The sequence below is a fragment of the Malaclemys terrapin genome, chromosome 18, assembly GCF_027887155.1.
Source record: "Malaclemys terrapin pileata isolate rMalTer1 chromosome 18, rMalTer1.hap1, whole genome shotgun sequence".
Taxonomy (NCBI): domain Eukaryota; kingdom Metazoa; phylum Chordata; order Testudines; family Emydidae; genus Malaclemys; species Malaclemys terrapin.
Genome location: NC_071522.1, coordinates 21,539,394 through 21,554,806, shown reverse-complemented (window position 1 = coordinate 21,554,806; position 15,413 = coordinate 21,539,394). Strand labels below are relative to the sequence as shown.

The window sequence follows — 15,413 nt, the reverse complement described above, 5'->3', positions numbered from 1 at the left end:
TTGCCCCGTGTCAAAAAAGATATATTAGATTTGGACAAGGTACAGAGAAGGGAAAGAAAAATGCTGAGGGGTATGGAACGGATTTCGGATGAGGAGCGATTAAAAAGATTGGGACTATTCAGTGTGAAAAGAAATGACTAAAAGGGGTGTAGCGAGGTGGTCACCCGCTCCTGGCCTGAAAGGGGTTAAAAGCCAGCCCTTGGAGAGGGCTGGGAGCCTTGGGCTGGGCTGATTGGGAGGCAGCCACAGCTGTGGCCATGCCCCAAACAGCCCCAGCTGGCCCTATAAAAGCCAGGGAAGCCAGGGGCAGACACACCGTCTCCTCTAGCTGTGGAGGGAGACAGGCCTGGCTGCAGGGAGCTAGAGAAGGTATCTGGAGTGGAGCAGGGCTGGGGGAAGGCCAAGGGAGCCGGGGAACCCCCCCGTGGCTGCGGCCTAGTAGAAGGCCAAACAGGTACTGCGGTTGCCGGGGACAGCCCAAGGCTAGGCCGAGGCAGCAGGTCCAAACCCAACCTTGCCTGTGATGAGTGGCTTATACTGCAGTCCCCTCAGGGAGCAGGGGCTAGTTGGTGACTGGCAGTAGCCTATGACAGAGGTGAGGTGGGGATAGGGGGTGGGGGTTCCCTGGAGAGGGGAGATCCTGAGAGAAAGGGGTTACTGCCAAGGGGCAGCACCCCAGATAACTGGGCACCGGGTCCGGAAGGGACACGGGGGCCAGCTACAAGCGGGACACTGGCCCTGCAGCGGATGCTCCGGAGGCTGGAAAAGAGCTAATTCCTGATGACCAGCAGGAGGCGCCACAGGGGTGAGTCTGCCCCCATTACAGGGGGATATGATAGAGGTCTATAAAATCATGAATAGTGGGGAGAAAGGGAATAAGGAAGTGTTATTTACCCTTTCACGTAACATGAACTGGGGCGTCACCCAATGAAATTAATAGGCCAGGAGGTTTAAAACCAATATAAATATAAATAATTATCCCTCTATAATTGCTCTGTTCTGTTCATTCCTTCTGAAGCACCTGGCACTGGCCACTGTCGGAAGACAGGACACTGGGCTAGATGGACCTTTGATCTGAACCAGTCTGGCCGTTCCTAAGTGCTTATGACCTGCCTGACTTTGGGGTTCACAGACAAAATACAAAATGAGGCAAGTTTCATGAGTTTTATCATGAGCGTCTCATATAACTTCCTAGCAGGAACGTTTCCATTTTCACCCACCAGTTGTTGTCTCATTTGGGTTGGAAGGGACCGTTTGGGGGTCATCTAGTCCTTCCCCCATTTCTTACTGATGTTTGTTTGGCATCTGATCACATGTTTAGGGAAGTGTTATTTACCCCTTCACGTAACACAAGAAACAGGGTAACCCAATGAAATTAACAGGCGGCAGGTTTAAAATAAACATAAGAAAATATTTCATACAACGCACAATCAACCTGTGGAACTCCTTGCCAGGGGATGTTGTGAAGGCCAAAACTATAATGGGGTTAAAAAAAGTAGTAGATAAATTCCTAGATGATAGTTCTACCAATGGCTATTAGCCAGGATAGTCAGGGACACAACCACATGCTGTGAGTGTCCCTGAGCCTCTGACTGCCAGAAGCAGACGAGCAGGGGATGGATCACTTGATGATTGCCTGTTCTGTTCATTCCCTCTGGGGCACCTGGCACTGGCCACTGTTGGAAGACAGGATACTGGGCTAGATGGACCATTACTGACCCAGCCTGGCCGTTCTTATGTTCATCGATAAGCCTAGGGAGAAATATCTTGCTGGCCTGGGAGGGGGAGATAAGGGGAGGCCTGGGCTATTGGGCCTTGCTGGCTAGATGGGAGCTCTCAGAGAGCTTAGAGAGGCTCTGTCATTGCCGCAAACACCGTCAAGAAGCCCACACGGGGAAACCACCTGGCTTGACACCTAAACCCTTCACTCTCCCCAGCTGTTTGGCTCACTCAGCATCAAAGCCTTAAATGTCCCTATTTACGAGGAAGATTTTCTGGCACCAGAAGCTTTCTCCAGCACTTCATGCCTGCGAGCTGCAGGGAAACCATGTGATCCTTTGGAGGGATCGCAGGGCCGGGCCAGCTCACCCAGCCCCTGCAGGAGAAGCTGCCTTCAGGCTCAGCGCTGCATGCTCCTTAACGCACTAGCATGGGGGAGGAAGGCCAGGCCGGAATGGTGCTCCAGTCCTATCCCCCCGCCCGGTCATTCCAACCCACTCTATCCCCCAACAGCCCTGGGGAAGCTGTGCTCGCTGTCTCACCCCAGGGACCACGGTGCACCCAGGGAGTCTCTGAGGACCCTTTTCCCAGTGCTGGGTTTCAGGGGCACGCTCTCGGCTGTCTGGCTGGAAGGATGCAGCCGCCTGGGAGAGGCTGAGAGCGCGGATCGCTGAATTCTTTCTGTGTTGATGTGGAATTAAGCATTTGGGCAGGGAATCCCAGCGGATGCCTGCTTCTCATTCGGCACACACCAGCTGCATCGTCTTCCCTCAGAGGCCACTAAACTGCCTAGAGCCAAGTCACTGCATGTTCTGCTTTGTTCTCCAAAAGCCCTGGCTTATTTCCAGAGCAGGGCTAGTGCTCGGTCGTCTATAGACACTGCTGGAAGCTATTGAGTCAAGCAATCTCCTAGCTCAGGGCACTGCCCGGCGCCAGGCGCCAAGGGGCTAGCCAGCATCCGTAAACGGCCTGGTGTACCTAATCCCCGATCCCGACGCAAGCCAACCCCTTTGGACCCAGTCAGCAGAAAGCCCAGACTCAGCGCTGGACAGAGCGTCGGTGCTGTGGTGTTTTACCACGATTGCAAGGAGCAAAGCAGCGGGGGTCTAGTCGAAGCTCCCAAATCGCTCCCTGCCGTAGCCCGCATGGAGGCACCTCGAGACACACCCAGGCTGAATCACACCCCGCAAGTCCGGCATTTGGTCTGTTCCAGCTGCTTCCAGGCATGTGAGGCCCAGATACGCAGCCTACAGTGGGGGTTGGTTGAGGCTCCTTGCCCCTGGGGCCAGTTCTGCTTTGGGGAGGGTGTCTATGTGGCCAGCTATAAGCCCTGAGGGGCCATTGCTAGCTGGGAGCTGCCAGCATTCAGTCTCTCCAGCCATTCCCCTTCGGTCAGGGCGGCAGGGGCTAGGGTAGGAGCTCTGCATGCACTGCGGACTCCTCTGTGATGAGGGACCCCTCGGCAGGGAGAAACCGGCTGCTTTCTGCTCCCAGAGCCAGTGGCGGGGCTCAGGGCTGGGCACCATCTCAGCCAACGTGTGTCCATTCCAGTTGCAATAGTATTAACTCTTGAGTTGCTGAATTAAAACACCGTGCAAAACACACCAGCGTTTCTCAGATGTGGCCACCAGGGGTGTGATGGGGGACCTGCGGGGGGGGGGGGGGGGCGAGGAAAGAATCAGCCCCTGCCTGTGCCTTCCTGTTGCTCCCGGATGCGCTGCCCTGAACCACCTCTGGAGACAGGTGGGGCACAACACTGCAGGAGGAAGGTGAGTTCTCGACCCACGTTTGGGGAGGGGGGCCTTGGGCTTCAGCCCTGGGGGGTTGGGCAGCAGGCTCCAGAGGCAGGACTTTGGAAGCCTGGCCACCGGGCTTTGGGCATCGACCCCTGGATCCAGCAGCGGGTGCTGACCTCCGACTCCGGCCTGTGACCCTGTCTTCGGGTTCTGATCATGGGCTCCCGCTGGCCGGAGCCGGCCCTGGGTGCTGACTCCTGGCCCCATCCGTGTAGCAGTGGGCTCCGACCGCCGGCTCCACGGTGGTGGGGCTCACCTCCCCCCCCCCACATTGCCCCAGGCCCCTGCTGCCTCCACTGACCCTCCATCCATCCCCCCAATCTGGGCTCCTGCTCCCTCCCCCAGCCTCGCATCCATCCCGCCATCGCCCTGGCCCCCACTGCCTCCCCCTCCAACTCCTCTCCCCCATCCAGGGCTTAATTTGTCCTGGGGCTTGCTAAGAGAAGTGGTATTAACAAACATGCAAGTATCACACCTCACAGCACACTGGAGGCTGTGAAAAGTGATGCCTGTGTGGTTGTTAATATCACTTACCACTTTCCACAGCCTCCCAGCTAGCTGCTGGGAAAAGTGATATTAACAAACATACAAATATCACTTTTCACCGCATTATTTTTATGATGGAGTCCGCAAAAACCCCCGACATAAATAAATGACAATGATTTTCGTGTAGCGGCGTATTTGTTTGCTTTTTCCTAAAGTTAATTAAGTATTTTAGGAAAAAGTCTCAGAGCGGCCACCAGCAAGGGTTGGTAGCCACACTCTGAGGCCACCAAACATTTTGTAAGAACCCCTCTAGTCTGTTCCCTACTATCTGCTTTCTCCGGGCTAGTTTGAGAGGCCAGACGCTCTAGGGCCTAACCCCACGTCTTTTCTCATGTTCTTGCTTCCCTGCCTCCCAGGAGCACCTGGAGGGATTTTTCCTCTCCGTTTAGGGGCACTGAGGCGATAGCAACCGGACACAGAGCTGCCTTGGTTATTTCTGCTCCTTGGGGCTTCACAGGAGCAACCCAGCTTCACCCTGCGCTGTTTGCGGGTCTGAGGGCTGAATAGCACAGGAGGAGGATGGCTTTTAACGAGTCGCAACCAGACCAACAGACTCTGCTGCTGCTCAGGCAGTCGGGATTTTTATTGATGCTATCAAGCAAATCAGGCGATCACAGCGGGCGGGGACATCTCAGCAGAGGGGGCTTTGTAGCTGAAACCTCAGGAAGGTCGCTCCGCGGAGGGGTAAAGAGAGGCGGTGGAAACCCCTTGAGTGAAGAATATTTTGCTCCTAGAGGTTGCTACTAGATGAATTCCATCATGGGACTGACAGCTGGGACAACAGCCCCCTCCCCATTTCAGGGCCCCTGTCCTTCCGTTCTCTCAAGGGACCATGTCAGAATAACCACAGCTATTAACCAGCATTCAGCACAGGTGATTATATAATTGCAGATGCGAGACAGGAACGTGCTTGCTAGATGAAGCTTAACATGGATTCCCTTGTGCCACGAGACATGTGCACAGCAAGCAAGTTGCGCCTGTGGCCGGGAACTCCTGGCTCGTCTCCCAGTGGCCCTCAGGCTTTATTAGGGCTGAGAAATTGCTGGTATTCTTTCACCCAGGACTTGTCAGGCTTGGCACAGATCTCCTGGCCTTCTTTCATTTTGAATCTACGAAGGAAAACAGTGAATCAGCCAGGAGACGGCAATGGTGGGGTGAGGGTACGAAACCCAGGGGTGAAACTCTGGCCAAAGTGCCCCCCAAAGCAGGATGTGGGTGCAATGGGCCAGCACTGGTCTCCTGTTCGGGGGATCCCAGACAGCCCAGCCGGAGTACAGAACTGTGATGGCCCAGCCAGATTACAGGTCAGTGACAGGGACATGAGTGCAAGCTGTTAACTCCTTCCTGCCCTGGCAGTCTGTCCCCCCTCCCCCAACTCCCTATTCCACCCCATGATTAAAATATGACCGTGTAGATCACTGTTGCTACAACTGTTCTATAATTGCAACAAATCATATATGAAGGTGTCGATGGAAAAGTCACTATTTGCTAAATATGATTATCCCTGTTTGTATGCATGTATCATGTTTGTAGCTGAAGTTATGAATATTGACTATGTACCAGTATTTCAAATGTGTTTGCTCCTGGGGTAACTCCCACAAGGTAATTTACATCCAGTCTGGTCAGCACATTGTGAATGGACCATTCAAGTAGATGGCCCTTTAATGAACACAATGGGCCACAGGAAGAAGGTTATTCCCGCCGGATGGGCCTTCCCGTGGACATTTTAGCCATCGAAGCATGCAAGGGCATGTGACTCTAGACTCCATCTTGTGCCTATACTTTCCCACAGTCTAAGACTGAGAGCTGCCCCTCCCCATGGGAGAAGGTATACAAACCTTTGGGAGCATCTCCATTTTCCCTCTTTCCTGCTCCGATCTCTGGACTATGGACTGACACTAAAAGGAGCGTTCCAATGAGGACCTGCCCATCATTTGGAAGTTACTAGAGACTGAACAAGCCAGCAGTGTGACATCACTGCTACAAACCCGATACAAGAACTCTGCAACGTTTGAATGTATTTCATTCCTTTCACCATTTTAACTCTCACCTCGTTCTTTTCGCTTATAAATAAACCTTTAGATATTAGATACTAAAGGATTGGCAACTGCATGATTATTGGGTAAAATCTGAGTTATACACCTCTACCCCGATATAACGTGGCCCGATATAACACGAATTCGGCTATAACACGGTAAAGCAGTGCTCCGGGAGGGTGGGGCTGCGCACTCCGGCGGATCAAAGCAAGTTCGATATAATGCGGTTTCCCCTATAATGCGGTAAGATTTTTTGGCTCCCGAGGACAGCGTTCTATCAGGGTAGAGGGGTATATTGGCCTGGGTGTGTGGTTGATCTCTTGGGATTAAAAGAAGCCTTTGGTTGATGAAACTGGTTTTAAATAATCCCTCATCATTAAGTATCAGGGTGTAGCCGTGTTAGTCTGTATCCACAAAACCAACGAGGAGTCCGGTGGCACTTTGGGCTGGAAGAGGGACTGGGCTCACTACAAAAGCAATTTTCCCTCTCTTGGTATGGACACCTCCTCATCAATTATTGGGAGTGGACCACATCCACCCTGACTGAGTTGGCCCTGTCAGCACTGGTTCTCCACTTGTGAGGTAACTCCCTTCTCTTCATGTGTCAGTATATTTATGCCTGCATCTGTAACTTTCACTCCATGCAGCTGAAGAAGTGGGGTTTTACCCATGAAAGCTTACGCGCAAATAAATCTGTTAGTCTTTAAGGTGCCACCGGACTCCTTATCATTAAGTCTAGTGTCCGGATGGTGAGATAAGGGCTGGGATACCTAAGGAGGCTGCGTTTCTGACTTCTTGTTAACCAGTGTGGGGAGACGAACGTTTACTTTTGTTACTGGTTTGGTAGATCTTATGGCAGAATAACCACCAATTTGGGATGGGTCTGCCCCATGTCTCAGCCATTTGTCCTGAATCTGGTATTCTCAACTGTGACCCACTGAGGCACAGTGCCAGCCTCTTTCACTCCTTTTCTACGCCAGGACTCACCCTGAGTCCTGACGAGCTGCTGAGCCCTCCTGGCGAGCGGGACGGCCCTTCCAGCTAGAGAGAGTTCTGCTTGTAACGTCACACAGGGGCTGGCTGGCTCGTTCCCTCTGTGCCGATGGGCACAGGGTCTACGTTCTATGAGAGTTACCAGCGCTGGTTGTTTACCGTCCCGCCTTTATCCATCGCAGCTGGTGGCCCTGGAAAAGACGCTATCAGAGCTAAGGATGGCATGTGCGCCGGGGCCCGTGGTGCCAAAGAAGCAGAGGCCTTTTCCACATATTGATGGTGCCCACTTGGATTTCCTGATCAAAGGTTTAACGGTGACCAACCCAAAGGAAGCAGATCCCAGGGACCCAGAGATAATCAGCTGGATTCTTGCCGTCTCTCTGGAGCCTTTCTCCCAGAGGCCAATCCCCACTGGCTCCGGGAAAGGCCAGACTCGATGTGAAAGTAAACCGGTGCTGCTGAGACATCCTGGGGTGCCCGGAGACACGGCACCACTTAATCCAGACCCGCTTTAGGGTCCTTCCTGCACCGGGAGGCCCCAGGGAGCAGCAGGAAAGGCCGGGGACGTTTGGCTACAGGGAGTCCCAGCATCTGGAAAGCCGGCTCTGATGCTAGTTCATGGTATCTATCCTCTCCCCTGTCACCTCCCTTTGTTGTTACCTGGTCCCTGGCTATCTAATCCCCTCCTCCTGCCCCTGCCTCAGTCCCCTGCCCACCCCCCGCCGTTGTTCCCAGGGGCACTGCCCTGGAGGATACTCACATCACGCCTGGCTGCGGGCACGCTGGGCTGGTGTTGTAACAGCTGACTGTGTTGTCTCTCTTGAGCTTCGTTGTCTGGAATTTGAAGCAGCATTTGTCCGGCACAGCAGAGCCTCCTAACAGAACAGGAAAGCTTCATGGATGAGGGTGACCCCAGCTAGATGGGACCCCCCCCCCGCTGGGACCCTTCCCCAAACCCAGGGCAGAGGGGGAGAGCTGGACTGGGTCAGCCCTAGAGCAGGTGGCACCGCAGCCTCCCCACCCCCGCCTGGGCCTTTATACATAGTACACACTTGGGTCCCCCACACACACACTGCGCACCAGGGTAAGGGCCTGGCCCAGTCCTGCCCTCTCAGAGCATTGCACTACAGGATGTCACCAGGACCCAATATCCTCTTCCAATCGTTTGATCCCTGTGGGCCTAGCCAGGCCATCCTCACTCATGTGAGAAGCTAATGGAGCTCATGGAGGTTGCCTAGGGGAATCCTGAGGAAGCGTGGCCCAGATGGTGGCAGTATCTCAGTAATAAGTTCTGGTGTCTTTTCCCAGCCTGACTCTGCCCTCACTGATCTGGGTGTGAATCCAGAGTCACTCCAGTAAGCTCAGTGGATTTTGGTGTGAATCGAGAGTTACTGCAGGTTGCTCAGTGGATTCACACTGGGGTAAGTGCTGGCCATAGGCGTGCGCACGGGGTGTACCAGGTGTGCTTAGGCACACCCTAATGCCCACTCAGAAGTGGCTGGCACCGCACCACATCCCTCGGGCACGTGTGGGGGGGCGGTTGTTCTAGGCACCACCTCCACAGCTCCCATTGGCCGGGAACGAGGAACCGCGGCCAATGGGAGCTTCGGGGGAGGTACCTGGAGGTGTGGCAAGGGCAGTGTGCAGAGCCCTGTGCCGCCCCCCCACTCCCCCGGGGCTGCGCGGGGACATGCTGAGCGGCGCGTCGCGGGGCCAGGGCAGGCAGGCAGGGAGCGTGCCGCTGCGGGTAAGCGGCGCCGGGCCGGAGCCTGAACCCCTCCTCCCCCTCCCTGCCTGCACCCCATTGAGCCGGGCTCCCCTTCCCCAGGGCCTGGCCCGGCTGCTTTAACAGCCCCATGTGCTCGCTGGCAGCCTCCCACCCGGAAGCACCGACACAGCCGCTAAAGGTGGCCCGTGGGGCTCGTGGGGGCGCTGCCGCAGCCTCCCCCCAAGGCAGCTGCCCCCTCTAGCGCCCGGGGCCCCAAACCCGCCTGCGGCTCCCAGCACTGTCCGTGGGCCCAGCCCACCTTAAGTGGGGCCCAGGAGCCAGAGGGCCCAGAGCAGGGGGCGAGCCTGGCCCACAGGCCCCCCCGGAGCCTGGCTGCAAACTCAGCTCCCCAGTGCTGTTCGGGGGCCCGGCACCCTTGGCCTTGAGTCCAGCTCCAGGAGCAGCCCGGCCCCACTGCGATCCACCCTGACTGCCTCTGCCTGGCCTGGCCCCAAGAGCCCACCTCGGCCCCCTCTGCCCAGCCCCCGAGCCTGCCTGCCAGGACGGGGGAGCCCAAATCCCCAGCCCGGTGCCCGCCTGCAAACAGCCTACCCTCCTGCACCCCGACCCCCTGCCCTGAGCCCCCTGCCTGCACCTCTCACCCAAACCCACTGCCCTGAGCCCCCTCCTGCCCCCTGCCCCCCAACCCTCTGCCCTGAGCCCCTGCCTGCACCTCTCACCCAAACCCTCTGCCCTGAGCCCCCTCCTGTCCCCTGCCCCCCAACCCTCTGCCCTGAGCCCCCTGCCTGCACCTCTCACCCAAACCCTCTGCCCTGAGCCCTCTCCTGCCCCCCAACCCTCTGCCCTGAGCCCCCTGCGCCGCACCCTGCACCCATCCTGCACCCCGACTCCCTGCCTGCCCCCTGCCCCCAACCCTCTGCCCTGAGCCCCCTGCGCCGCACCCTGCACCCATCCTGCACCCCGACTCCCTGCCTGCCCCCTGCCCCCAACCCTCTGCCCTGAGCCCCCTGCCGCACCCTGCACCCATCCTGCACCCCGACTCCCTGCCTGCCCCCTGCCCCCAACCCTCTGCCCTGAGCCCCCTGCCGCACCCTGCACCCATCCTGCACCCCAACCCCCTTTCCTGAGCCCCCTCATACGCCCCGCACCCCTCCTCTGCCCCAATCCCTTGCCCTGAGCCCCTTCCCACACTCCGCACTCCCTCCCACACCCCAACCTTTATGAAGATCGCCTTTAAAAAAAATAATTCCCTGGGTGCACACCCTAATGAAACGTGCTGCGCGCGCCTATGGTGCTGGCACAATCTGGCCCACGGTTTGTGAGGCCATTGTCTGTGCAATGCCAGCTGGCGGTAGCGAGGCTCTGGCTGGGTTAGGCTGGAAGGGTTTGCTGCTGCCCTTGTTCCTGCTGCGGGGAATCAGGAGTGACCCCCCCGGACGCATCAGAGTGACAGCAGCGTACGTGAGAGCGAGATCCGGCCCAATAGGCACACAGGCAAACTCCTCCCGGTGCCAGTGCTAGGGGCACAGGGCCGGAGTGGAGCTGGCTTGGGTCTGCCTCATGCCAGGCCTGAAGGGCAGGTGCAGACTAGGGCAGCCAATTTGCATAGCATGCAAATAGGCCCCAGGGGCTTGTGGCAAGAAATTGACCCAGTCACTTCTCCTTCTATCTTCATAGAATCTCAGGGTTGGAAGGGACCTCGGGAGGTCATCTAGTCCAACCCCCTGCTCAAAGCAGGACCAATCCCCAACTAAATCATCCCAGCCAGGGCTTTGTCAAGCCGGGCCTTAAAAACCTCTAAGGAAGCAGATTCCACCACCTCCCTAGGGAACCCATTCCAGTGCTTCACCACCCTCCTAGTGAAACAGTTTTTCCTAATATCCAACCTGGACCTCCCCCACTGCAACTTGAGACCATTACTCCTTGTTCTGTCATCTGCCACCACTGAGAACAGTCTAGATCCATCTTTTTGAACCCCCTTTCAGGTAGTTGAAAGCAGCTATCAATTCCCCCCTCACTTTTCCCTTCTGCAGACTAAATAACCCCAGTTCCCTCAGCCTCTCCTCATAAATCATGTGCTCCAGCCCCCTAATCATTTCTGCTGCCCTCCGCTGGACTCTTTCCAATTTTTCCACATCCTTCTTGTAGTTTGGGGCCCAAAACTGGACACAGTACTCCAGATGAAGCCTCACCAATGTCAAATAGAGGGGAATGATCACCTCCCTCAATCTGCTGGCAATGCCCCCAATAATACAGCCCAAAATGCCATTAGCTTTCTTTGCAACAAGAGCACACTGTTGACTCATATCCAGCTTCTCATCCACTGTAACCCCTAGGTCCTTTTCTGCAGAACTGCTGCCTAGCCACTCGGTTCATAGTCTGTAGCAGTGAATGGGATTCTTCTGTCCTAAGTGCAGAACTCTGCATTTGTCCTTGTTGAACCTCATCAGATTGCTTTTGGCCCAATCCTCTAATTTGTCTAGGTCCTTCTGTATCCTATCCCTACCCTCCTATCCCTACCCTACCACTCCTCCCAGTTTAGTGTCATCTGCAACCTTGCTGAGGGTGCAATCCACACCATCCTCCAGATCATTAATGAAGATATTGAACAAAACCTGCCCCAGGACCAACCTTTGGGGCACTCCGCTTGATACCGGCTACCAAATAGACATGGAGCCATTGATCACTACCCGTTGAGCCCGACGATCTAGCCAGCTTTCTATCCACCTTATAGTCCACTCATCCAGCCCATACTTCTTTAACTTGCTGGCAAGAATACAGTGTGAGACCGTATCAAAAGCTTTGCTAAAGTCAAAGAATAACACATCCACTGATTTCCCCTCATCCACAGACCCAGTTATCTCATCATAGAAGGAAATTAGGTTAATCAGGCATGACTTGCCCTGTGTGAATCCATGCTGACTGTTCCTGATAACTTTCCTCTCCTCTAAGTGCTCCAGAATTGATTCCTTGAGGACCTGCTCCATGATTTTTCCAGGGACTGAGGTGAGGCTGACTGGCCTGTAGTTCCCCGGATTCTCCTCCTTCCCTTTTTTAAAGATGGGCACTACATTAGCCTTTTTCCAGTCATCTGGGACCTCCCCCGATTGCCAGGAGTTTTCAAAGATAATGGCCAATGGCTCTGCAATCACATCCGCCAACTCCTTTAGCACCCTCGGATGCAGCGCATCCAGCCCCATAGACTTGTGCTTGTCCAGCTTTTCTAAATAGTCCTGAACCACTTCTTTCTCCACAGAAGGCAGGTCACCTCCACCCCCACGGGTCCAGCCCTGAAGTATCCCCATCCACCTCTGCACAGGTCCTATTCCTCAGAGGGCATTATGGCTGCCCCGTGATGTTAGGAGCAGTATAGCACCTATGGATCTCGCCCGCAGTATCATTCCCACAGACAGGCTGTGCCATATGTGCCCTTCAGAGAGCACTGCGCCAACGGCAACCTGCATGGAACCCGGAGGGAGGAGCACAGGCCAGGAGGGAAGAGTTTGGAGGAGACACCAGGAGCTCAGTCTGTGTGCCTATGGCTGGAATGCCGGCTGCACTTGCAGCAGGTCCGTAAATAGGGCTCGTAATAAAGAGCCAGTTTAGTTTTACAAGTGTGGAATTCTCTCATGCTGTTCCCCAGCACGCGGTGCGTGAAATAGCGCCACAGCATCTGGGGATAGTCCCATATTTCGAGCAGTAGATCCTCGAGCATTTAAAACCCACCAGGCCTGATTCTCCCCTGTTGTAACTGACCCCCGGGTAGAGCGCAGGTGTAGAATGCCACCAGAATAACATGGTCACTGTTTGCCCTGGTTGCAGAGATGGGATGCCACCCAAGGTGCCCAGCAGCAGGAAGCCAGGGCCATATTCATTATGTCACCGCGATACAGGGACCACCGCTTGAGTCTGATTGGCTGCTCACTACACCGGCGTCACGCCCTGGCAGCTCCATTGGAGTCACCCCGGCTAGACACCCAAGTGAGAGCAGGCCCAGGCCCTACGTCTGTTGTCTCTCGGTGCGGTCTGCCCTCCGCACCCCAGCCATGCCCTGGCACCTCCCTGCATCTGCCCCTGCACTGAGATCCCGTGGTGCTCCCTGACCCAGCTCCCGTCTCCCTGTGGAGGCGGCGGCAGGGGGCACCCGTACTCACTCTGAGCCAGGCCCTGGCAGCAGAACGAAGCCAGCAGGAGAAACGCACAGACAAGCCCGGCTGCCTTTGCCATGGTGAGACAGAGGAGGGTCCTGCTGGGGCCGGTGAACAGGAGTCGGCTGCAACGGAGCCTTCTGGCTGGATCTGCCTCCCCGGGCTGCTTTTATCGGGCTGTCTGCCCGAGGATGACACTTGGCTTCAGGAAGCAGAGGAGGGGGGAACCCAGCAAATTTCCACGGTTTGGCCAAGCTCCCGGAGAGCCGGGCATGGGAGGAATTATTCTTGTGCCAAAAGGGGATGGGGATTTACCTGACACCTGCAATTGTCGTCAGTCACCTAGGACATGCAGCGGGTGGGCGTGCCACCCCCGGAGTCAGTGCACAACAGCTCAATATAGCTCCGGGGGAAGGTGACAGAGAGATGTCTAGCGCCCGGGGTCCAGAGTGGGAGGGGAGTGAGTTCTGCCTGGCAGCTGTGTGCTCCAATGGCCAAGGAGGAGGAGTCCGGCGCCCTGCGTGCTGCTCCTGGCTCTGCCGCTAACCTGTTGTGCCACCGTGGGCGAGCTGCTTCCTCTCCCGCCCCTTCTCTGTCTGGTTTCTGTCTGTGACGGATGTGCCCAGCAGGGGCCTACCGCTCGCAGCAGCCTCCTTCCCACTGCACGGGGCCTTCCCCAGCCCAGATAGGGGGAAAGGTCCTGAGCCGGAGGGTGGGAGAGGGGGGTGCAGAGAAGCCGAGAAGGGACTGTGGGCAGAGCCGCATGGGGACAGGCTGGGAGTGCCAGGTGAGACAGCTGGGGGCAGGGCTGTGTGAGGTGTGGACGGGAGCAGCGGTGGCTGGGCTGGAGCGGGCCCGCTGAGAACGAGGCCCGCAGAGCTCTGGCTCTAGTCTGCACACGCCAGGGGCCCAAACAGGAACCGCTGTTGCTCACGCTGAACTGTGAATGGTTAAGTCTCTGTGCCTCTGCGCACCCTTCCCTTGCCTACCAGTCTAGTAACTACACCTCTACCCCAATATAACGCGAATTCGGATATAACGCGGTAAAGCCGTGCTCCGGGGGGACGGGGCTGCGCACTCCGGCGGATCAAAGCAAGTTCAATATAACGCGGTAAGATTTTTTGGCTCCCAAGGACAGCGTTATATCGGGGTAGAGATGTACCTTCCCCAGAGCCAGGTGTTTGCGTGGTTACCGGGACCCACCAGGGCTAATGCCTACAAGGCCCAGCTGCTGATGCAGTGATAGTGCTTGCCTCTGAGACATGGCACACCGGGCACGTTACAGGCGCCCTAGGGGCTTGAGATACAGAATAACCCCAATAATCACACTTAGACTGTGATCTCCTAAGGGCGGGGTTGTCGGTTACGCTGTGTCTGTGCAGCACCCAACGCCTGGGGGCCCTGTAGTTCGTGGGTCCTCTTGGTGTTACATAATAATGATCTGGCCACTGCTTCATTGGCTCAGGTCTCCTTTCTCCAACAGTGGCCAATGCCTGAGGTTTTAGACAAAAGCAGCCCCACCTTGCTCACACTGCACCTGGGCAAGTGGGCAGTGTTCAGCCACCGGGGAGCCCGGGAAGTGGGAATTCCTTCCTTCCATTGGTCTGACCCAGTATGACCGTGCCTATGTACTTATGAAGCAACCCCCCTGTCAACTTACTTCCTCGGTGAAGGATGCCAGGATGTTTCTCTGCACCCCCACATAGATCAGAAGAGGCCTTTGATGTTCACCTGGAAATAGGGTTCCCGCCTCCCATTGTTTAGCTCTTCCTGTTAATTTCCTTCAGAAGTCTCCGCAAGCCCTTTGTTGTCCGATGTTCGGCTGCGTGCGTGTGTTCTCGCTGCCTTCTGCACTGGCTCTGGCCAGACAGCCCGTACGGCAGGCTCCGATCAAACTGCCCAATAAGACCACAAGTCTTAGTTTAGTAGCAAAAAGAACAGGAGTACTTGTGGCACCTTTTTGCGGATACAGACTAACACGGCTGCTACTCTGAAACCTGTCATTATTTTAGTAGCAAAGGCGCCGGGCCAAGGCGAAGCCCGGTGATAGCACCTGGCAGACTCTACGAGGATACTAAGACTGGATGCTTGTGACAATGGACGCAGCTCAGTCAGTGGTGGGACTTTCCACTGCTCCCTAGGCTGGCCAAAGACAGTCCCTCTGAAATACCTCTTTATACACCAGACCAACAAATTATGGATTGCGCCTGACATATCAGAGTGCCACCCTCTGACCTTGTACGTGTTGGTTTGATCAAAACCTCTCTATCTGTCATGCTGTCATCCTGACCTTATCCTTAAGATGGGTCAGCATGTTCCTGTCATCTTTATCAAGGTGTTCTGGTACCACCTTTCAGGTTCTGGTACCACCTTTCAAATATATGTTTGCATATATATTCTTATGCCTAGCACCACTTAGGAATGTGTTTCTGCAATATCAGCCCTG

General features: G+C 55.8%; 1 protein-coding gene across 1 annotated transcript; it reads right to left on the bottom strand.

Annotated features, from left to right (window-relative positions):
• Positions 1 to 4,681: 4,681 nt before the first annotated feature.
• Positions 4,682 to 13,114, bottom strand: LOC128825896 (C-C motif chemokine 4-like). Its single transcript, XM_054008782.1, has 3 exons — positions 12,974 to 13,114; positions 7,851 to 7,965; positions 4,682 to 5,170 (listed from the first exon to the last, which is right to left on the bottom strand). The coding sequence occupies exons 1-3, from the start codon at positions 13,044 to 13,046 to the stop codon at positions 5,077 to 5,079; spliced, it is 282 nt and encodes a 93-aa protein (XP_053864757.1). The 5' UTR covers positions 13,047 to 13,114; the 3' UTR covers positions 4,682 to 5,076.
• Positions 13,115 to 15,413: the final 2,299 nt, after the last annotated feature.

Bases quoted from the DNA above. Each gene is read 5' to 3' on its own strand.
- LOC128825896 (XM_054008782.1), bottom strand. From the start codon at position 13,046: ATGGCAAAGGCAGCCGGGCTTGTCTGTGCGTTTCTCCTGCTGGCTTCG. The intron at 7,966-12,973 runs GTGAGTACGGGT...CTGTTCTGTTAG, and splicing joins CTGCCAGGGCCTGGCTCAGA to GAGGCTCTGCTGTGCCGGAC. The intron at 5,171-7,850 runs GTGAGTATCCTC...TTTCCTTCGTAG, and splicing joins TGCCCGCAGCCAGGCGTGAT to ATTCAAAATGAAAGAAGGCC.